The 23,026-nt window shown below is 42.2% G+C and overlaps 2 protein-coding genes across 3 annotated transcripts in view; one reads left to right on the top strand and one right to left on the bottom strand.

Moving 5' to 3' along the window:
- Nucleotides 1-1,021: 1,021 nt before the first annotated feature.
- LOC308387065 (immunoglobulin superfamily member 11) lies at nt 1,022-10,945 on the top strand (the record flags this gene model as incomplete). Its single annotated transcript, XM_080866944.1, has 7 exons — nt 1,022-1,115; nt 1,934-2,094; nt 2,899-2,965; nt 3,052-3,183; nt 4,500-4,655; nt 7,145-7,267; nt 7,349-10,945. The coding sequence occupies 7 exons, from the start codon at nt 1,022-1,024 to the stop codon at nt 7,549-7,551; spliced, it is 936 nt and encodes a 311-aa protein (XP_080723070.1). The 3' UTR covers nt 7,552-10,945.
- Nucleotides 9,122-23,026, bottom strand: part of LOC308387064 (pecanex-like protein 3) — a 32,792-nt gene continuing 18,887 nt past the window's right edge. For both annotated transcript variants that reach the window (XM_080866942.1, XM_080866943.1), the window contains exons 23-36: nt 20,448-20,625; nt 20,160-20,268; nt 19,751-19,880; nt 19,586-19,644; nt 19,284-19,499; nt 16,787-17,040; nt 16,293-16,523; nt 15,887-15,990; nt 15,635-15,782; nt 15,310-15,540; nt 14,926-15,200; nt 14,675-14,844; nt 14,147-14,553; nt 9,122-12,178 (exon numbers count right to left, since the gene is read on the bottom strand). In XM_080866942.1, coding sequence (XP_080723068.1) covers nt 12,038-12,178; nt 14,147-14,553; nt 14,675-14,844; nt 14,926-15,200; nt 15,310-15,540; nt 15,635-15,782; nt 15,887-15,990; nt 16,293-16,523; nt 16,787-17,040; nt 19,284-19,499; nt 19,586-19,644; nt 19,751-19,880; nt 20,160-20,268; nt 20,448-20,625 — 2,653 coding nt within the window. In that variant the 3' untranslated portion in view covers nt 9,122-12,037. The remainder of the gene's footprint in view (nt 12,179-14,146; nt 14,554-14,674; nt 14,845-14,925; nt 15,201-15,309; nt 15,541-15,634; nt 15,783-15,886; nt 15,991-16,292; nt 16,524-16,786; nt 17,041-19,283; nt 19,500-19,585; nt 19,645-19,750; nt 19,881-20,159; nt 20,269-20,447; nt 20,626-23,026) is intronic.

Here is a 23,026-nt window from a genome sequence, read left to right as displayed (position 1 = left end):
CAAAGAGGAGCTCTGGTGGATTTTTATTTTGCCTGTAGGTCATAACGGAAGGATGTCATCATCTGATGACTCTTCTAGTGTCAAAAACACGCCTCTGAACATTTCTTTGCACCACTGACGACCTTCATTTTTTCTTGAAGCCTTGAAGCTGTAAATAACCAGATGATGCAAAATGTTAAAGCTGTTTTTTTGGCCTCTTACCACAAGGACAGAGAGTATGGATTTTTGGCTTTATGGTAAAAAAAAAAATGCCCAAAAGCTTATTTGAGACAACACCCAAAAGTCTGAAGCTCTTCAGTTGTTTGTTTGAATCCAGGCTCGGGCCTTTCTGTGGTCTCATGTCTGTGTGGGTTATCTCCAGGAACTCTCAGGTACTCCGGCCTCCTCCCACATACCAAATACATGCGTGCGTTTAGGTCAATTGGTGATTCTAACTTGACCAGGATGGGTTCACCCTGGACAGGTCTCTGTATTTTGACTGAAATCAGCTCCAGCCCCCTCAGAGACCCCGGATTGCATAGATGGAAGAAGCTGTATGGATTATGAACATAAATGAGCATTATTTGCTGACAAATGAATCCATTTTAAGAATATGTTCAGTTAGTTTACTATACCTGGTGCACAGATTGTTTCACCTCTGCAAAGATGAAACATAAGATGCTCCTGAATTTGGAAAACAACCATGAAGGTTTGACACTCCCATGGCCGCACCATGTTGCTTACCTCTTGCTGAATACATGCACGTTGTAGCTTCTGCAGCTGCAGTTTTCGTCACGCTACACTAACTAATTAGACTACAAGCTCACGCTGTAGGTACCACTGTAGGAACAGCTAATAGGAGCAGAAAAATTCCTTGTGCACTCGCTTACCTGACAACCTAATTAGAGAAAATTCTCCCAGCTGACAACGGGACAGAGACAGAGAGTGAAAATAACAGGGAGGGGTTGATCGCAGCACTCGATACATTAATCATGCATGCCTGGGTTTTTTGGGCCACCAGCTTGGAGACCGTAGGGATGAGATGACTGCCTCTCTGTCTTCCCTAACAGCTATGGGTGCTACAGGGAGATGGATGTTCTGGACCTTGTGTGTGTGTTTCACCGCTCAGGAGAACAGTGAGTAGGCCTGTCTTAAGAAAAGATTGAATTATTGCTGCTTTAGTACACTGCAGCAGCTTCGAGTGTTTGAAGGATTTGCAAAGTTTCACGAATGTTTGCTGCGACTCTGTGATTCTTTGCACGGATATTGCTAAGGCAGAAGGTTCCTTCTCTAGTGTAAAAGGAGACGTGACATGAATAACCTAAAACCTTATGAGTATTTAGAAAGAAGCATTTAAGCTTTTCCAGACAGAAATGTAAGACTGTGGGCGACCTCTTGATGCATGCGTGGACTGTTCGCTGTATACACATGCACAAATTCATCAAATGAGATGATATTTATTTAGTACGAGCTACAGGGGCTTTATTCATGTTAGTGCCGTTATTAATCAACTGCCTCTAAAGCGTGACCTTTTAATATTAATACAATACAGTATGTTTGACATTTTGAGTCTTAATGAAAGTCTCTCTTGAGGCCAGCATTTTCAGAACTTGTGATCTACGTAAAAACAACAAGAGAAATGACCAAACACATCCTAGTGAAGTGGCCTGTTGTTCTTCTCGTCCTGTGACGGATCTGGCTCAACCTCAGAGCTGTCAAGTTTAATTAACGACGACTGTGCTCGCTCAATTCCCACGCACACAAAAGGGCCCGGGGATGGCAGAGAGGAGGAGGGAGGAGGTTCATTATTGCAGTAATGAAGGGGAGAGTGAGGCCTGGTGCTGTCTGCACGTCAGCAGAAAAACAGCAGATGGGTGACGATAAAACAAGAAGAAATACCTGTGTGATGTCATAGGTAATGCTCGTCTCATTTGAATCTTTTCCCCCCTCCTAGCTGCGCTCAGGGTAACCATGAGAGAATCCAGTCTGGAGGTGGCTCGAGGGGATTTTGTCGTCCTGCCCTGCTCCTTCTACACCTCCGCCTCCAACCACCTCTCCAGACTCAACATCATCTGGACGCTGACTCCCTTCTCCAGTCCAGAGGCCCCGATACAGGTGTGGCAATACATCTGTCAGGGTGATGCCTTGCAATTGCATATTTTAGCATGGCTGTAGCTCATGGGGTGGAGCAGGCGATCTGCTAATTAGAGGCTTGGCGGTTAGGTTCCCTGGCTGCTCCCGTCTGCATGCCAAAGTATCCGTGGGCAAGATACTGAAGAGAAATGTCTTCACACACAAAGAACAACCCTGTAGTGCGTCACATAGAAAGCACTTGAGAATGAGGCATGTTGTATAAAGCCTTTTGAGTGTTCAGGTAGAAAGGTGCTATATAAGTTCCAGTCCATTTATATTCTCTACATATCCTGTTGTGTTCGAGTAACGTTTGTTTTAAATCAGTTTATTTCAAACGTAAGGCACAGGGGCCAGAAGTATCTGGCCCCCTGGACGGCTTTGGAAAATGTGAAACAGGGAATAAGTTTTACAGCTTTTCCTTCTGGCAAAGGTCTTCCCAGTGACCATTCATACTGCACCACACACACACACCAAATCCAAATTTTAAAAAAGGACATTTTCTGTGAATTACAGGACAAACTGTGAAATGAGCTTCCAGAACTTTTTCTGCCCATTTTCTACAATTTAAACCTAAAACATCGATCTGACTGATTTTTTTTTTTCACTTACTGCAGCAGCATTTCTTTATTGGGTAGAAAAACTGAGGCGTACCATTAAAACTGCAGTTATTTTCTTATATATCCCCAGGATTAAACGTGTAGCTAAACATCTTTACACTTAAGATCAAAGTGTTTGTGGCCCACAATGTAAATGGACTTTGACATCCTTGTTTTAATTGATTTCCAGGTGATTGTGTACGATCACGGGCAGGTGATTGAAGACCCCTCCCTCATTGGCAGGGTGGGTTTCACAGGTAAAATGTAAGATGATCCTCTTTTCATAGATGAAACTTGATACTGAAGACAGACAAAAACATTATTTCATGTGCTCCTTGTGCAGGTCTTCCTTTGAGTGCAGATATCATGCTAAACGACACACGGGTCTCAGATGCTGGTATTTACCGCTGCATGGTTAACAACCCACCGGAGATTACAGATCCCGGCATCGGAGAGCTGGTGCTCAGTGTTCTGGGTAAGTTATTGAGAGTTGAGCAGCTGGCAGAAGCACTCACACATTATGACCATTTACCAAAGCAGGAATTGGTGATCCATTTGTCTTTTTTTTTTCTCTGTGATTCTGACTATGATATTTGTTGTTTTCCAAACCAAATCTGCCAAAACTGCTGTGGATTTATTTGTAAAGCAAATACCGAGGAGCCAAACAGGTTAGGTTAATTAAAACATTTGTAGCCCTGCCGACAGCAATCGTGGTGCTGCTGGTGAGTCTGTTTTTTAGTTCAGACTCACACAATTTTCTAGATACAATCATGCGGCCGAGGGGAGGTTTCCTAATGACTTTGGTGGCTCTGTGACTTTTCCTCCAATGAACAACCTGCTGGGAAGATTTCTATAATATTTGGCAACACACATTCACACAGCTCTTAGGGTGAATTCTGCTATCTTAGTTGATAAACCGAGTTTGTCTCTGGTGTGAATCGGCTGATAAAGACATAATGTTGTTCAGTGCTTTGGTTGAAGCAGAGTGCATCCAATAAAGGAAAAATATTTTGAAACCTTATCAGATCTCATAATTTTGACAGAGAATTGCACAATCCCTGAAGGTTAAAACTGATTTGGGAGAGCTGCTATAACGTGAGTGTAATGTGATAAAAGGTTTGTCTAAAGTAAATCCAGCAGTTCCCATGCTTTTGGGACAAAGGACGCATAATCTGAATAGAGGTGAAGCATATGCTTAGAAGCACTTTTGTTCTTGGAAGTCAAAATTTCAGCTCATCTCAAATTTTTGAGTTATGAGCCTTAATTTGCTCAAACTTCTAAGTCAAATTTTTAAGATAACTCAAACCTTTGAGACAATAACCTGAAATTCTGACCTATAAATAGCAACATTTTTTTTTCAGTGGCAGAAATAAGCTTCTGCAGAGCAGAGCCAGGCAGAGCATAATGAAGCACGAGCATGTTCTGTTGTTACAGCAACATTACTTGTTGTAACAATAAAACAAGACTATTTTAAACTGTGTTGTCACATGTTGATATGACAACACAGTTGACCACAACCCCCCAAAATACACACCATTAACTTTAGCTGTAATACAGATAAAAAGCACAGATAATGTGAAATTTGGAATGCTATCCCAGAGGCATACATTGATAAATCCATTTATACAAGAGAGTTTAAATGTTATTGAGTCAGCGGTTTACCAGATAGTTAAATTTTTACAGACCATCTTTCAGCTTTGCTTCTAAAAGCCACCGGCTTAAAAGTTCAAATGTGTGTCGTCTCGGTTTGTATCACATCTTTTAAGAAATTCATCTGTGGGTCATCTATAGTGCCGCCTTCGCTGCCTGTGTGCCAGTGGGATGGAGACATCAATATGGGAGGAAGTGTCAGGCTGTCCTGCTTGGTGGCAGAGGGCATCCCCACTCCAGAGATCCGCTGGGATAAACTGAATCCAGATGAAATCTCCCTTCCCATCAACATGGAGAGTCAGTTACACACACACACACGGATATGTATTAAACTTAAAGCACCCCTTGAGCTGAATCAAAATAATCTTGTGTGCAGATCGTTATTTAGATCTTAAAGTCCAAAAAGAGTCAACTAAATGACCCTAAAATGACGCACAATAAATGTTTGAATTTAATAGTGCAAGTGAAATATGATGGATATTATAATTGACTCCATTATAGCGCAATAAGGCTTCCGGCTATGACAAGCAGATTTAGTGCCTATTAAAAAGTATTTAACCACTTGGTAGCTTTTTCACTTAAGGCAAAAACACGCACACATGGGTCTGCTATAGAAAAAAAAGGAAGGCGTATTAAAGTCATAAGTGTTTTAAAATGAAAGTGTATTTAGGACTGTTTAAATGGAAGAGAAATTTAGTATTGCACTTCTTAGAAAAACAAAATCGACTATTTAAAGAAAGGATGGACTGAATTGGAGCATCATTAGCAAATATAACTTTAACTTTAGTCTCCAGTGTATGGGATAAGCTTTTTATTTCAGTTTTTCCCCACAGAAATAATTATGTCACTCAGCATGAGACCTGTGGCTAAAACACGAGTTTTACCAGATGTGGTACAAAAGAGCTTTTATCAAAGATCTTTGATTTAAAAAGAAAAAAAGAAAAAAAGCTTTTCTATATAAACACTTGAGTGGAAAGAAATGTCATCATCATGAAGGTTATTCTCCCACTAATGCATATCATTAACTCCTGCTTTGTGTTTTGTCCTGTTTGCTGTCTGGTGGTTTCCAAATGCTCACTTTCACTCACTCCCTCACTGGTTGGAGCAGATGGCTTCTCCTCCCTGAGCCTGGTTCTGCTGGAGGTCTCTTCCTATTAATAGGGAGCTCTTCTTACCCATTAGACTGCTGGGCTTCTCTCCCCAATACTGTAGGGTTTTTTCTTTAAATGTAAACTTCCTTGAGATAACTTTTGTTGTAAACAGGTGTTATATAAACCGAATTAAAGTGAATTTAATAACATAAAGTAGTCAAATGCTCTTTAAAAAGAGCACTGATGTGTTCTTGCTTATTTTCTCTCAGGTTAAATACTCATACATGACACACGCTTTAGATATTAGCGTTCACACATGTGCAGGTGATCCTAAATGCTCTAAATTATTGTTTTTTGACAGTTTTTTCTACTCTTAGGAGGATATGATAAATATGACTACCTCGCAGCCACAGGTACTCGGTATAGTGGCCCCAACCCACCAGCTTGTCAGATCTTTTGCTTCTGATGGGCACCCAATCAGGAGAAGGTTTCTTTGAAGTAGTGCGGAGATCCTCAAAGAGAGGGAAGCTCAGTTTGTCCTCTTCAGATGGTGGATGAAATAAAGCCATTTATAGGATCAATAAGGATTGTTTTGAAACATGAATAATGCAAAGAGTTCAAGCTTAAAAATACATATTCCTGGAAATAAGCTTAATACTCCACTTAAAAATAATTAAAGGAATACCTAGAAACACAACTGATCTCATTGGGGGGAAAAAATCCTGCCGGATATCTATATTGATGTGGACCGGGTAACAGAAGAAAGGATGCCACCTTGTTTGATGGAAATGAAAATTATTAACCTACAGAAGACTAAATTCAAAGACAAATTCAAAGGGATCTCCTCCCAGATCTGGACCAGGGCATCACTGAGCTCTGGACTGTCTGAACTGCACCCTGGCAGTGTCGGATGGACTGAAACATAAAGTCCCAGAGGTGTTCTATTGGAGCCAGTCAATGATATCAATACCTTAATTCTCCAGAAACTGTCTGCATTTTCTCACCACGTGAAGTCGGGTTATTGTCAAACACCACAAGGAACCCAGGACCCACTGCACCAGCGTAGAGTCTGACAATCCAAGGATTTCATCCTGATATCTAATGGGTCAGGGTGCCGTTGCCTAGATGATCAGATCCTGGTACTGCTGATGGTTTAAGGACCTTCTACGGCCCTGTCCTGCTCTCCTAGAGTAACTGCCTGTCTCCTCCATGCTCTTGAGACTGTGCTGGGAGACACAGCAAACCTTCTGTCAATGGCACATAGTTATGTGTTATCCTGGAGCAGTTGGCCCTGACCCTAGGGGTGAGTATTTCCTAATACTCACCCCAGCTTGTCTGACACCACCAACCACTACTGAAAACAGTCAGAAAAAATGAGAAGGACAAAAATGGCAGAGTCCTCCACCATGTAAAACCATTCCTGTCTTGGTGGTTGTCTTATTGTTGGCCTTCAATGCCCCTGTTGTTATTGTCATTAACAGCAAAGCAGCTGAAACCGATTAACAACCCCCTCTGATACTTAACTCACCACATCTATATCCCAGAAAGTTTAACTGCCTTAACGCTATATTCTGATTAAAAAGTGTTCCTTTCTAATTTTTTAGCCATTATATAATGCTGGAAGTTTAATATATATTAAGCATGAGATTTGTAAGACAGCGCACTCACCGTCATACTCGTCTTCCTCTCTCTAAGGTGAACTATCGGGCTCTGTTCAAATTGTCAACGTGTCCTCTCAGACCTCCGGCCTGTACCGATGTTCCGCCACTAACACCCTGGGAACAGAGAACTGCTACATCAACTTATCCATCTACAGCAGTAAGATCCTCTTTGTTCACCCATAACCCTCTGCCAGAGTTTTTATGCCCTGTGATAAAACATTCTTGTATTTCTGCCCAGCCCCAGACAGTCCCTCTGGTGTACTGCAGGGTGTGCTGCTGACCTTGTCTATGTGCCTGCTGTTGCTGGCTTTGCTGGTGCTCGTTCTGTGGCTCCATCACACAGGGCAGGATGGGAGGTTGAGGAAGGGGAGAGGAGACAAGGATGAGTTTTATAACGAGATACGGTACACGCCGTCCCTGATGAAACGCTCTTTTGTTTGATTTCTCAAAGACTTTCGGGACTTTTTAATGTATCCATGTAAAAGATGTCTGCAGCCCAGACCAGTGTTCCCTGAATGTTACTCCACAGCTGTAAAGCATCAGAAACTTTGAAATAAAAGTGGAATAAATGTTCTGAAAGGTGTGATAGCAATGCGTCTCATTTATGCTCATTTCCTCCAAACCAGCTTTTAAAGGTAACCATCAATGATCCCCTCAGCTTTAACCAAAGACAAAAAACTGCACTCAAAGTCAAGTCACCATCTTTCATGTAAGTTTTCCCTGTTTTTGGTCATAATTCTGAGCTAAGCTCTTACCTGGCTTCTGCTTCACATGGACCTCGCGAACAAGAGTGGAATCATCTAACTTCTCAATAAAACAAATACCTACATTTCCCTGAAAGCATCAGGCGAGAACATTTATGCACATTATCAGAGTCGATAAATTTAGGTTGCCAGTGGGAAATGTCATTGGGTTTTCAATCCAACTCCTCCTTGTAAATCTCTTGAGAAAACCAAGCATTTTCCTTGGACGCGAGGTTGAACTGTTCAGTGTAAGAGGACAGTGACACTGCTTTTAGAGCATTTTTTTGGCTTTTGAATATTTTCAGCAGCCACACACTGGCCACTTTATTAGGTATGCCTCACTAGTATTGGGTTGGGATCCTTTTACCTTCAGTGCTGCCTCAAATCAGAAGGTGCTGGAAACATTCCTCAGAGATTTTGGTTGATGGTGACATTACATCAGCACATAATTCCAGCAGATTTGCTGGCTGCATATCCACGATGTGAATCCCCTGTTTCACCACATGCCAAAGGTGCGCCACTGGATTGAGATCTGGTGACTGTGGCAGCTGTTTGAGTACAGTGCCATAGTGCTGGAAGCACTGTGGTCAAAAAGGGATGAGCACGCTCCGCAGCAATGCTTAATTGGTACCAAGTGTGCAAGAAAATATCCCCCACACCCCTCCACCACCATGCTGAACATGATGCTATCATGTTGTTTACACCAAATCCATTTTTCCTTGGAGACATTTGTGTTAACGAGAAGTTAAACAGATTACCCGATGAAGTGGACAGGTGAGCGTACAGTTTAATTAAACCCGAGTGCCCGCTCAGTGGTGCTGTTTTTACTGTAGCACAAGGCTTTAAGCTGCTAGGACAAAGATTGAAAATCCTCCAGACAAAAACAACAGCAAAAAACAGACCAACAGGACAAATGCCAGAAAATAAAAATCACACAGCAGTTAATTTGCAAACAAAGACAAAAACCTTTAATTTAAATAGGAGGGGGAAAAAAAAATCACATAAAAAAAAGAAACTGTACAGAACATTTAACATCGACTTAAAGTTCTTAAATAAAAGACCCCGCCCCTCCAAAAGTAACTAAAAATAACAAAACTATAACAAAGTGGGATGGTGTATGATACATTTTTGTGCAAAAGAAGTATGAACCAATTCTTCCCAAACTGCACATCTTGATGTGGAGAGGGCGCCTCTCTCCACTCAGGTGTCTTTCTACAGGTAAACACGAGAGTCCCTCCCCTAAACATCAGCATAGTGTCTTTGATGTAAAAAGACCCCCCCCCCCCCAAAAAAAAAATCCAATAATAAAATAGATTTATATTTTAAATATATTTATATAACAAACATGCTGTACAGAACGTCAGAGATTAAGAAATCCCTTTTTTTGGACACTCACATCTGTCTGTCAACTTGTGCTTCCCCGACTCCAACTAAAAGGCAAAAAAAAAAGCAAAACTGAACAAAAGTCGAGCTCCCCATCGTTTAGAAGTAAAATAAATGAAAAAAGAAAAACAGAAAACAGCACTGATCAGAAAAGTCTCTGTTTTTCCTGAGTTGTGGGAGTTTCTAATGCAGTTTAAGATGGAAGCTGACACACTTTTACCTGTTTCTTCACAGCCACTCGAGAAAAAAAAAGGAGAAAAACCCCCAAAAAACTAAGGGCTGCTCAAAAGATTAAAAGAAAGAGAGGGGGGGGAGGAGGCTGCTGAGCTTTATCTTCTAAAAAGCTTAAAATGGCTAGATGGGGAAGGGGGGGGGGGGGACACTGCGCAGAAAAAAAAAATTGCCTTTAACAGCATGCAGAACATCTCTTAAAAAGAGGGACTAAAAGGGAGCATCTATTGTAAGTCTTCCTGCAGAAGCAGTCAGTTCCTTTCCCAGTATACACCCTGAGAACACTGGCCTCCATCCAACTTTCCAGCAGGGAAGGGGAAAAAAAACAAAAACAAAAAAACCCCCCCAAAACCCAAACAAATCATTTATGAGGAAAAAGCAGCATATGGCGATTCATGCTATGGCACGAGGTCGTTTAAGAATTCTTCACCCAGTGCGAAGAGCCGGAAACCGTCGGGGACAAAGCCAGTGGACCCGGGGAAACTTCTGGGGCTAAAATTTTTTGACAGAACTGCAAGTTTTTCTTTTATTTTTTGTTTTATGAAACTCTCCCGTTTTCTGCTTTTCACAGTGGTAAAAAAAAATAAAAATAAAGGCGTGGGAAAAGAAACAAACTTAAAGCGATTTCAGGAACACTTCCAGTTATGTTCCACACTTAAAAATAACCAAAAAGAGCCGTTGGTGAGATGGTGCAAACGTGACGACACCAAACAAACTGAGGGGAGGGGGCGGGAGGGTAGACAGAAGGCAGATTTCCAACTCAATATATCAACACACCATATAGACAAACCCCGTTAAAGACATCTGTAAGACATTATCAAATAAATATTCCACCTTTGCTTTCAGTATTTATTCAGCTTTTGTTTATTTCCAACTAAAACGCTGGATTTAACTGTTGTAGAAACAGCAGTAGTAGTGGGTATTATAGTAGTAGTAGCAGGAGATGCAGAAGCAGTAGTATAGTAACAGAAAGGCCCAGACTGCAGGCAAAGAGCACACTGGGGATACACTGATGTATCAGCCAATCACATGGTCAGTTAACCAGTGGCTAATGGTTGTCGGTAGTGTCACATCAACAGCATGATGGAGGAGGAGGACTTAAAATAGTTTCATAATGAAGACGTCTTTTGTTTCCCTGGTGCAAAAGGAGGATAAGTAACTTAAAAAACAAAAGAAAAACAAGCAGCTAAAAATATATATGGGTATCAGACAAACTGTTATTTTAGACATCAGTGCATCCCTAGCAAACACAGCTCTCCTCACAAAGCAGCCTGGACCCCGGCTATTCAGAAAGCCATGAGCTGATTGGATCTGATCAGGGAGGACATTAGTGATCAGTAATCCAAAGAAAACAAACTCAGTGCACATTTGACACCGAGGGATTCGTGAAGATTCAAGTAAAAAACAAAAAATAGAAGACATTCCACTCACCAAAGCAAAAAAAAAAAAAAAGAGGATTAAAAAAAAAAAGTTCCTTACACTCCCAGCTTGTGAATTTGTGATCAACACAATTTTTCACAGATTTGACTCGTCCTCTGTTTGATCCTGATTAATGGAAACCAGCTCTGTCTGAAGTTCTCCAGGTTGCTAGTCAGATACAGGACTCCACGATGTCCAAGCCTACATACGCTGTAAACTAGCAGTAAAAGCACCACATGTCAGCTGGGCTGGAAGGGAGTTTGTTTTTTGTTTGGGGGAGTGGGGGTGTTCCCTGAAACTTGCTCCAAGACAGAACTGTTGATATAGTCAGGCACCTCTGCAGGAAAATGGGCCAGAGTACAAGAATAATGTTTTCTTGTTTTATTTTCTTCTTCTTCCTCATATAATATGTGTATTTGTGCAGGGGAAAAGAAGTGGAGGCTCCTGAAATTAGCCAATATGTCATGTGAAATATTGTTTGATGCACAACTGTCCGGCGAGGATGGTTACATGTGGGGGGAAAACAAAAACAAGGCTTATTGTGGTCTCCACGCGTCCTTTAGTTGCATGTACAGCAATGTACTGGTCCTTTTTCTTTTTCTGGATTTATTATGAGGCCCCCCAAACAAACAGAAAAAAACCTAATGCTGCTGCAGACGTCAAGTTAGAGATTGTCCTCTAGTCTCCAGTATAGAAAAATAAACAATCCTCAAGCAAAATATCCCTTATAATTTGCACTGGCCTGTCATTACTTTTACAACCAAATGGTTGGCTGTAGAGACAGCGAGTGCTCAGTCAGGAAAAGAAAAAAATGTAAAATTAAAAATGAGTACATCATCAGGTCTTACGAGTTGTGATGAAAGCTGACTTTGGAATAAACAGGTTGGCTAAAATGATTTCATGGTCTGACGTGCATCAGCTCAGCATGCTATGTTTAGCTCTCTCTTGACTAACAAGAAGAGTGATGTGTATATTCCCAGATCCACGCTTGATTCAAAGTGCCATCAGAGGACTTCCAAACTGTGGCTGCGCTGAGTTAGTTCAACAACAGTTCATGGAATGAGTCCCAAAGGCTGGAATGAGTCCGGACTGGACCGGTCCACATTCAACTGCGGTGTGCTTTCACTGTAGAAACTGTCAATAGTGCAGACTCAGCGCAGGTGATCAAGTAAAGGCAGCTCTGTGGATTCCTCTCTGGGAGTGGGAGGGTCCGGGGATGGATCTGTCGTCTGAGTGGCTCCCAGTGGATCTTGCGTTAGACCGGCCTCTTGTAGGGATGCAGGAGGAGCAGGCTGAAAGAGACAGATTGATAATAAGAAGACGATTAAGTGCGTTTATCAACAGCACGACCAACAAGGCAGGCAAAGAAAAGCCCACTGCTTCATATTCACAGCTGAACAAAACAAAATGATTCAACGTGCTGTCAAAATCTGTATCATCGAGGTCCAAACAAAAGCAAATCAAGTCATTCGCACAGGCACAGGTACAAAAAGGACGTCCCACTGAGCAATCTGGATCATGATCTGAGAAAGCATGCCATATTTATAAACCACTTCCTGTTTGAATTACTGAACAACAACAAGCCACTCACTGCATATGTGCATCTGTTCAAATGAGCTTAATGCAATATCTCAGTAGGTGTGACTATCGTCTGCTGTCTGCTTACCGTCTACTGTAAAGACATCATGTAGGCAGAAATATAACTAAAGATTTACTTCATTACTGATCAATCTATCAGTTCTGTTGTCTCAGAACTCCTCAGACATTTGGTCTGTTAAAATATCCCCAAACACTCTAAAAAAATGCCCTGAGTGGGTTTGAAGAGACATTAAAATATTTTAAGGAACAATTTTTGGGGGTTAACATAAGCAAGACTCAAATCTAGGAAGCAGTAACCATAGAAACACAGCATATTCTTCTTAAGCTCCTCTTTTCCATTTTGTCCATGTGCCTGATTATTTACTTTAGCATATTGCGAATACTCAGTTGTAAGCAACTCTACAAAAAACACTGATCTGATAAAACAGAATGGTCTGAGTGGATTTACTAACAACAGGAGGACTATATCTATCTGCTACCCCTGGGAAAAATTTTCAGAAATCACAATATCTCTTTCCACTGCTATGCGGATGATATCCAAGTCTATTTCCCTCTGGATTTGGATCTCCAATCCCCGCTATTGCTGTTGCTTAACTGCCTGTGTGATGTCAGAGACTGGCTATTTCATAACTCGCTTACCCTCAATGAAAACAAAACAGAAATTATCGTCTTTGGTAGCCATATGCCGTTGAAACAGCTATCGGGGACCTTAGGTTCTTATGCCAGCCATCTATCGTCTACTGTCAGAAATCTGGGAGTAGTGCTGGACAGTTCCCTCAAATTAGATAAGCAAGTGGCTGCAGTGGTAAAAACCAGCTTCTACCAACTACGCCAAATTTCGAAGGCAATGCCTTACCTACGACACAAGGACCTTGAAAGGCTCATTCATGCTTTCATAACCTCTAGACTGGACTATTGTAATTCTCTTTACTTAGGCCTCCAACTCTCCCTCATCCAACGCCTACAATTAGTCCAGAATGCCGCAGCACGCCTTTTAAGCGGCACTAGAAGACAGGATCATATCACTCCTATTCTAGCTAACCTCCATTGGCTTCCTGTCAAGTACCGTATTGTTTTTAAAATTCTTCTATACACTTTTAAAATCTTAAATAACTTGGCACCCAGTTATTTGATTGACCTTCTTAATTTATATATCCCTACAAGGGCACTCAGATCCTCTAATCAGGGGCTCCTAATGCAACCAATGTCTCGACTAAAGACGAAGGGGGATCGTGCCTTTGCTTTTGCTGCACCAAAACTGTGGAACAGCCTGCCGGTTGATGTCCGTGCGTCGGAAACTATTCAATCTTTCAAATCACGGTTAAAAACCCATTTGTTTAAGCTTGCCTTTCAAACTACTTAGCTTAATTTCTTCCCGGTTCATGCTTGTTGCAATAGTACCATCCTATAACTGTATTTTTGTTGTTGATTGTTTTCTTTTGCTGTAAACCTGCAAGTATGGCTCGTCTGTGAAGCACTTTGTTGTACCTGTGACTTTTAAATGTGCTATAGAAATAAAATTGAAATTGAATTTGCTGGATTTGTTTGATTAATAGAGAAAGAGTCAGGTGATTTATGCATCAGAGTGTACTGACTGAGCGTGAGTATCTGTATTTCTGGATCTTTTTAAAGAACTGAACAACTATGGACAGTCTCCTTACCTGTGTGCGTATGGTCTGTAATGGTGCTCCTTCCCCCTCCGTTGAAGCTGGTCCATTAAAGCCCTTCCTCCCTGAAAAACTCCACTTGCTAAAGTGGCTCTCATAGTGTAGTCCGCTGCCCGGGCCAAGGCCAGCCCGCTGGCCCGTTCTGTGCCCCGAGCTCTCCAGGAGACTTGCTGGGCAGAAGCGCTCCGGGCCTGGCAGAGGTGGAGGAGCCACTGAGCTGCTGAAGGAGAGCTGGGAGCTGGACAGCTGCTGGCCCAGGAGACCCTGGATGGAGGATGTACGCTGTAGGGATGAGAGAAGTCCTGCCTCCATTCTGCCCTCTGACTGGCTGAGCAGAGCTAATGGGAGAGGCTGAGGGTGGTGATGCCAGCTCTGGGTTGGACCAACAGGGTTGTCTGTGCCTGAAGTGTAAGAAAAAAAAGCACTTTTAACTCCTAAAAATAAAATACTTGCAATACATTTCATCTTCATGTGACCATAACAAGCTAACAAAAACACCTCCATTTCTGTTTCGGTTCTTACCCATCGAGGGCTGGACAGTGGTGATGTGTGGCTGTGGAAGGCTGGAGGCTGGTGTACTCTGGGTGGTGTGAACAGCTGGGTTGGTGGAGATGGAGGTGGAGCCGCCTCCACAGTCTGAGTCTTCTATGTTCCCCCCGCTGTTGCAGCCAGCCCCGCACCCTTTCTGTAACCTGCAGGGAGACATATGTTACAGTTATGTTTACTCTCTCTTAAAGCTCATGTGTACATTTATTTAAGCAAAGAATTTGCACCTGTCCCAGCTGCTGATGAGCCAGGTGTAAATGTTGTGTGGGCTGACTGGTCCTCCCCACACAGAGCGGAGCTGGCTGTGTTCCCCAGCATAAGAGGTTGTGAGGGGGGACACGTAAATGGGGTAGCCGATGGGCTGGTCGCACGAGGAGTTAATCATATTCCTCAGCGCTTGTTTGGCATTTTGAATGCTTCCTCGTTCGGGGTTACGGTTGCGCAGGAAAACCAGCTCCTGCTGCTGCCCCGCCCACAACCCACGCACACACTCTCTGTTCACCTATGGAGGGCAGAAAAAAGAGAGATGAGGATCTGACAATCCAGGCATGTGATGAGTCAGAGACAACAAGACAAAAAAAGAAGAAGTGCTAAACGTAACAAGCTGCGACCTTGATAACTCTGAAGCTGAGGAATCTCTTGTTAAGCATGATGATCTTGTACTCGTCACTGCCGTCATCCATGATGTGGCGCAGTGCTAGGAGTGAAGGCATGTTTGCTAGAATAGCGCTTCGCCACACGGGGTCACCCTCGTGTGATATCAACATCTTTTCCTCATTGGCAGTGATGGCGTCAAACAGGACCATAGGATCCTCGTACTCATCTGGAGATGTAAAGTGATCCTGAAAGAAACACAGATTATACAAACAGTCTCACTTCAGTATCAAAAAAAAGAGTAAATATTGGCACTCCAGCACTAGTTTTCTTCTCTGGTACCTGGTGCAGTTTGAGTGACATCCGCACTCCTGGTGCTACGACCCGATTCAGCAGGTCCATATCCGCAAACACCCACTCGTCACGAGGAGATGTGATGCGGAAGTCTCCCTTGAAGAGTGCATGAAGGCCATAGAGAAACGGTTCCAAGCTGTCAAACAAACAAAACAACAATAAATCTGCCATATTCTTAGCATATATATGCATGGCATCAGCAACAGTGACAGACATGGTTGTGCGGCCTGGTGAACTTACCTTGCTGACATGCTGTGTGAGGCCGTGCCCAAGGCTCTTCTTCCCAGGATACAGAGGCCAAAACAGAGGTTGACAAGTGGAGAATCTCTTTCGCAAGTCACCGGCTAAAACACAGTGAAGCACAAATAAATTGTGCAATGTTGTACATTTAATGCCTTCTGTATTTCTGTTATTAAACATTTCACTTGTTTGTAATGATGAAAAAAGTATCCTAATGACAGACATAAAGTGGAAGACAACAGATGTCATTTAGAAAAATGCGACCAAATAGCATCTTCTTGTGCACATGAAAGCAAGATATACTTGATCCGTTATGATCAAAATATGTGTAGCATAAGGGAAAAAGCACTACAAATGCAACCCACGCATGTGACATTATAGTTTAAATGTTGTGGAGGAGTCTTACTGTCTGGCGCCTGCTGTTGCAGTACTGAATCCAGTCCAGGTAAACCATGCAGAATGAGGACGGGGTGATGCCGGACGCTCTGTGATCATAGTCCTCGTCAATGTTCAGGTTGAAGGTGGGGTCACTGTCTACGTAGTTTGATCCGAGACAAGGTCGTAAAGCCTCCTGAATTGTTTCATTGGTCAGCCACTCTTCCAGCTTAGAAGATCGACTCACATAGTAGATGATGCTCTATTGGACACAACAAATACATAATCCAAAATACTAGTCACGCTAGGAAAACATTTTTGTAGACAGCTTTAAATCCACATCAAGGATTACAAGTATGTGCATATTTTAGCTTCATATCTTAGCTTCTAAATTTCTATGACTTGCTCTTCATCACAGAAGTAAAACAGCCTCGAGTCAACTAAAGTAAACAAAACCAACTGCAATAAAACGCAAAAAGCATGATGTGAGAACAGAGTAAAAACAGCTCCTCAACATTGGCTCACCTTGACGTAGTATGTGATGAGGATCTTACGAAGGTCAAATACTTGCAACATGGAGGCGGCATTGTTGTCGCTGATGCTGTAGCCTTCGAGCACGTACTTTGTAGCAGCCACCTCCCAGGCCAGCCAGCGCTGTCCAAAGGCAGCATTGAATGACAACATGTGAGGCAGGTGACCTGGTTCACAGCAGCAGCAGCCTTCATCCTCCTCCACCCCCTCTGTGATTGCTTCTACCTCCCTCTGCTGACAGTAGGTACCTGGAAAGATGTGAAACATAAGGATTAGCTGCTCTATTAAAGGGCTCCAACAGATGACACTGACACAATCTGCCTGGAAAACACAACTTCAAAAAAATATATATCTGCATAATGTGTTTAAAACTTTTATGGACAGAGTTTCTGCGTGTGTTGTAATTGGCTGACGGTTTTGGCTTGAGTGGCCTCAGGATCTCGTCTTTGTTCTTGGTTTGTTTGGCTTCGTCAGCCTGTGACCTCCAGCTTGGGCTAAGGCAGTTTGCAGCTGCGAGGAAAATTAGCACCTCCAAGTCTGAGGTCCAATGGGTGTCTTCACTCAATTCAATTTTATTCATACTGCGCCAAATCAGAACAACAGTTATCTAAAGGTGCTTTATACTCTAAGGTAAAGACTGTACAATGACACGAAGGAGATCCTCCACATCTGGGATGAGTTGCTGCTCTAAGTGGAGGAGTTTAAGTATCTCTGGGTCTTATTCATGAGTCAGGAGGAGCGGAGCAAGAGATTGACAGAGTGGCACAGTATCTGTACTGGATGCTGCACTGGTCTGTTGTGGTAGAGGTATCAATTATCTCTAGCTACTCCAGCTCCCATACGGTCACAAGCTCTGGGTAGTGACTGAAAGAACAAGATCATTGATACAAGTGGTGGAAATTAGCTTCTCTGAAGGGTGACTGCTCTCTCCCACAGTGATAAGGTGATAGAGTTCAGAAAAGAGCCACTAACTCCTCCACATTTGAGGTAGTTTGATGGATCTGACTAGAATGCCTCCTACATGAGGTGTTCTGGGGCATGTCCTACTGAGAGGCAGCCCTGGGGCAAACCCAGTACACCCTGGAGAGATTATAGCTCTCCATTAATTCGGAAACGCCTCAGTTTCTGCCCAGATGAGCTGTAGGAGATTGCTGGGGAAAGGAAAATGTTGATATCTCTGCTTAGACTGCCACCCCTTGCAGAAAATGAACTTTGATAAAATCAGAAAAAGTATCTTGTGTTAAAAGGTGACCTTTTTTGTTTTCTAAAATTACGCTGGTAAGAGGTGCTGTACATAGGTTTCATGTCAACACATGAGACTCTTCAGCTAATTTGGACTGACTTTAATGAGTTTTAAAATCAATAAAATCTTGGTGAGGTTTTTAAGAGTCACCAAATTAGGCTAACATGTGTCACACGGGGTATAACCAATAAGAGATGTTATGCTTATTTAAGGCTAAACACCACCTAATTATTTGATGTGGTGTCCAAATGCCAATAGGTCTCCAATAGGTCAAAGCATTTCTGAGATACGACGAATCCAGTGACAGTGTGATCATATTCTTTAAACGCTTTAAAAGCTGTGTGCATAAAGAGAGCTCCAATCACTCATTCACTGGTCGTGACAGAGTGAGACATTATAATGAAACTTGGTGAAATGACTGTCAAAGTCAGAGTGTCAAATTTAATAATCTTTTACCCTACAGCTCTAGCAGCTGTCACAGACTCCAGCAGGAGAGAAACAAGAGGAACGATATGATTAAGAACAGGTAGAAACACTTGCTTGGCCTTGAATAATGCTTGGCCTTGAATAATTTTACTCAGCTAAAAAATAAAAAAAGATTAAACTTAACCAAAAAAATCATCGGTTTTAAGGTCGTATCATTATAGATCATAAAGCCCCGCTTTGCCAAGTGACAACCTCTTCAGAGGCTGACGCACAACTTTTTTTTTTTTTTGAATCCTCAATGACCTTAAAATAAACCGACAGATGTGAAACTGATCTCTTTTAAGAATAAAAATATGCTGTAAGAACTTAAACACAAAGTAATCTTCAAAATATGAAGGTGAAGTGGCTTTAGACGACTTTTCAATCTCTCCCCCTCATTCCTCTGCAATCAAGCCTTCATTTTCCACGGAGATTTCATACTTAATGGCAGACATAATTGCACAGGGTACGAATTTCATCGTCAATCGTGTAATTTTTCTATCGGCATGAAATAATGTGACGACATTTACATTTATTTAACATTTACTTTATGACAAGTTAAATCGAGAAACTTCTACGTCTGCTGCCACCTAAAGCTTTATATTCCAGGGAAACTAGTGCCATCAGAAACCTCTTTTTAACTACTGATTAAGCTACAGCACCACATCCCCATAATAAGTACTTTTTCACAACATTTGACTGATGTCCACGTCACAACAAGATGGTAAACAACTAAAAACTACATTACTATTTTATGAGCTCTAAACATCGCAAGCTGCTGACCTCTGAACTCTAGACCCCTCAGCTGGAAGGTCACAAGGCCGTTGCCGATTTCGATGATGTGGACCAGAGCGTTGAGGTAGTCTGACGCGAGGATGAAGCAGTCGCCCGTGCTGTAGTTCCCCCAGCGGCCGAGCAGTAAGTCTCCACAGAGGCTGTGCTGCAGAGAGCGGGTCAGGTGCTCGTAGAAAATAGAGTTCAAATTGTTGTCATCAGCACCTTAATGATAAAAACAAAACAGACTGTCACCTTCATTTCAGAACAAAAATCGGTAAGCATCGACAGGAGGGAACACTGTGGCATACCTGGGTTGCGGTCTAACTGGGTGGCAAGTCTAGTATTGGAATGATCGACCCTCTTGGTGCTGTAAACAGGACAAATTAGGATTAAAACCAAATAGATTTAATTTATATTAAGAGTGTAAGATATACAGTTTCACACTTGCAAAGGTTATTTAACCAAACACATACTTGTAGTCGCGCTCCCAGAATTTAACGGGCCTGGTGTATGAGGTGACAAATACAGCACTGCCAAGGACAGGATTGAGAGGTGTGGAGAAGATGGCAGAAAAGACAGCTTGGACAAAAAGAACAGCAGAGTCTGAAATAGCAAGAGTTAAGGACATGTCACCAAAACCCCCAAAGCAAAACAAAAATCTCCACTGAATAACTTCACTGACACTTAAGACTATCAAAATAAAGAATACAGCACAAAATAACAATAACCTCTGTGCAGTAATGCAAAACAATTCAATAATCTTGCAACATAAAATACCTTTGTCACATCTTAAAGCTACAATTTGCCATCTTATACTCTATCAACCTTAAATTTGGCACTGGTGTATTCCTACTATCACAAAATCAAGCTGAATAAGGATACGGGGCACAGCAAAGGGCTGAGCAAAGGCATGAAAGGCTGAGCCCCAAGTGATCTGCCAGGGGGCAATGTAGGTCAGCACGAAACGCAGCTTGTACAGCAGGTCCCACATCTGAAAACATTCAAACATTCATCATTATCAACTCTCACACACATGCGCATGTAAAAATAGTATTCATATTTGCTACAGAAATAAGACGATTAAGACTATTTGTGTGCAGGAAGCTGTTTCTAAAGTAGAACAAAATCATTTGTGACGAAAGAATGCTACAAATATGAAATTTTTCTAACCTTGCTGAAGAGAATGGACATGAAGTAGTAATCGATTAAGAAGGTCTCTGAGAAGTGTGGATAGTCGTAGTGGAAGAAGAGTGTGGTGAAGCACAGTGTGACGTACTGCTGCGATGGGGTACAGAAGGACGAACGCAGCAGCTTCATTCCAGCTACCGAGATAAAGAAAGCTCGGCTACTGGAGGGTTCGAGGAAGAGAGGGGGGGGGGGGAGAAGAAAAAAATCAACATATGCTAACATATGGTTACAACAACAGAGTAAGAAATGAAATGATTATTCAACAACAGGTGCTAGTGATTGCGTGTACGTGCTACAGTTTAACCCCTTTCTTTAGAGTTTGCAGAGAAGTGTGCATAATTTTACAGTGATGTGAAAAGAAAGGTTTTCGCAACACTTTATACAGAAAAACTAAATCCACCTTTAATTCCTAGAGAATTACAGTGGGGCAAAAAAGTATTTAGTCAGCCACCGATTGTGCAAGTTCCCCCACCTAAAATGATGACAGAGGTCAGTAATTTGCGCCAGAGGTACACTTCAACTGTGAGAGACAGAATGTGAAAAAAAAATCCATGAATCCACATGGTAGGATTTGTAAAGAATTTATTCGTAAATTAGGGTGGAAAATAAGTATTTGGTCAATAACAAAAATACAACTCAATACTTTGTAACATAACCTTTGTTGGCAATAACAGAGGTCAAACGTTTACTATAGGTCTTTACCAGGTTTGCACACACAGTAGCTGGTATTTTGGCCCATTCCTCCATGCAGATCTTCTCGAGAGCAGTGATGTTTTGGGGCTGTCGCCGAGCAACACGGACTTTCAACTCCCGCCACAGATTTTCTATGGGGTTGAGGTCTGGAGACTGGCTAGGCCACTCCAGGACTTTCAAATGCTTCTTACGGAGCCACTCCTTTGTTGCCCGGGCGGTGTGTTTTGGATCATTGTCATGTTGGAAGACCCAGCCTCGTTTCATCTTCAAAGTTCTCACTGATGGAAGGAGGTTTTGGCTCAAAATCTCACGATACATGGCCCCATTCATTCTGTCCTTAACACGGATCAGTCGTCCTGTCCCCTTGGCAGAAAAACAGCCCCATAGCATGATGTTTCCACCCCCATGCTTCACAGTAGGTATGGTGTTCTTGGGATGCAACTCAGTATTCTTCTTCCTCCAAACACGACGAGTTGAGTTTATACCAAAAAGTTCTACTTTGGTTTCATCTGACCACATGACATTCTCCCAATCCTCTGCTGTATCATCCATGTGCTCTCTGGCAAACTTCAGACGGGCCTGGACATGCACTGGCTTCAGCAGCGGAACACGTCTGGCACTGCGGGATTTGATTCCCTGCCGTTGTAGTGTGTTACTGATGGTGACCTTTGTTACTTTGGTCCCAGCTCTCTGCAGGTCATTCACCAGGTCCCCCCATGTGGTTCTGGGATCTTTGCTCACCGTTCTCATGATCATTTTGACCCCACGGGATGAGATCTTGCGTGGAGCCCCAGATCGAGGGAGATTATCAGTGGTCTTGTATGTCTTCCATTTTCTGATGATTGCTCCCACAGTTGATTTTTTCACACCAAGCTGCTTGCCTATTGTAGATTCACTCTTCCCAGTCTGGTGCAGGTCTACAATACTTTTCCTGGTGTCCTTCGAAAGCTCTTTGGTCTTGGCCATGGCGGAGTTTGGAGTCTGACTGTTTGAGGCTGTGGACAGGTGTCTTTTATACAGATTATGAGTTCAAACAGGTGCCATTCATACAGGTAACGAGTGGGGGACAGAAAAGCTTCTTACAGAGGACGTTACAGGTCTGTGAGAGCCAGAGATTTTCCTTGTTTGAGGTGACCAAATACTTATTTTCCACCCTAATTTACGAATAAATTCTTTACAAATCCTACCATGTGGATTCATGGATTTTTTTTTCACATTCTGTCTCTCACAGTTGAAGTGTACCTCTGGTGCAAATTACTGACCTCTGTCATCATTTTAGGTGGGGGAACTTGCACAATCGGTGGCTGACTAAATACTTTTTTGCCCCACTGTAAGAGTGTAAGTAGCAGCAAGTTGCTGCTAATAAAAAGTTCATTAAGTGAGCATCAGCCAGTGTGTCCTTAGCCAAAAGTGAGTTGGTGCAACAGAACAATAATTCCACTCACAGCAGCAAATCTACACAAAATGTGTGAAAATTAAAAAAATTAAGATGCTGCAATGGCCCCAAAAAAGTCCAGACATTAACCTAACTGAAATGCTGTGGTGGGACCTTAATGGAGCTGTGCACAAAGAAAAGTGCACAAAACTGAATGAACTGAAGCTTTAAAAGCTACTGAATCATCACAGTTTTTTACACGACTGCAAAGACTGCTGTAAAAATCTTCACTGTGGTTCTCACACTCATTTTTTGAAAATGACGAAAACAAACTACTACTTCTTCAAAGAAAAGAAAATCACAGGTAACATACAATATACTACTACACTGTTTAATGAAATAAAACCTGACAAATTTCTCTTGATGTTCACATTTTTAAAATCACCCGTTTCAAGAGTTCAATTCAATTCGAATGGATGTATATAGTGCCAAA

This window comes from Rhamphochromis sp. 'chilingali' (genome assembly GCF_963969265.1).
Source record: "Rhamphochromis sp. 'chilingali' genome assembly, chromosome: 19".
NCBI lineage: Eukaryota > Metazoa > Chordata > Actinopteri > Cichliformes > Cichlidae > Rhamphochromis > Rhamphochromis sp. 'chilingali'.
The sequence above is the reverse complement of the archived record's forward strand: the minus strand, read 5'-3'. Positions and strand labels throughout refer to the sequence as shown.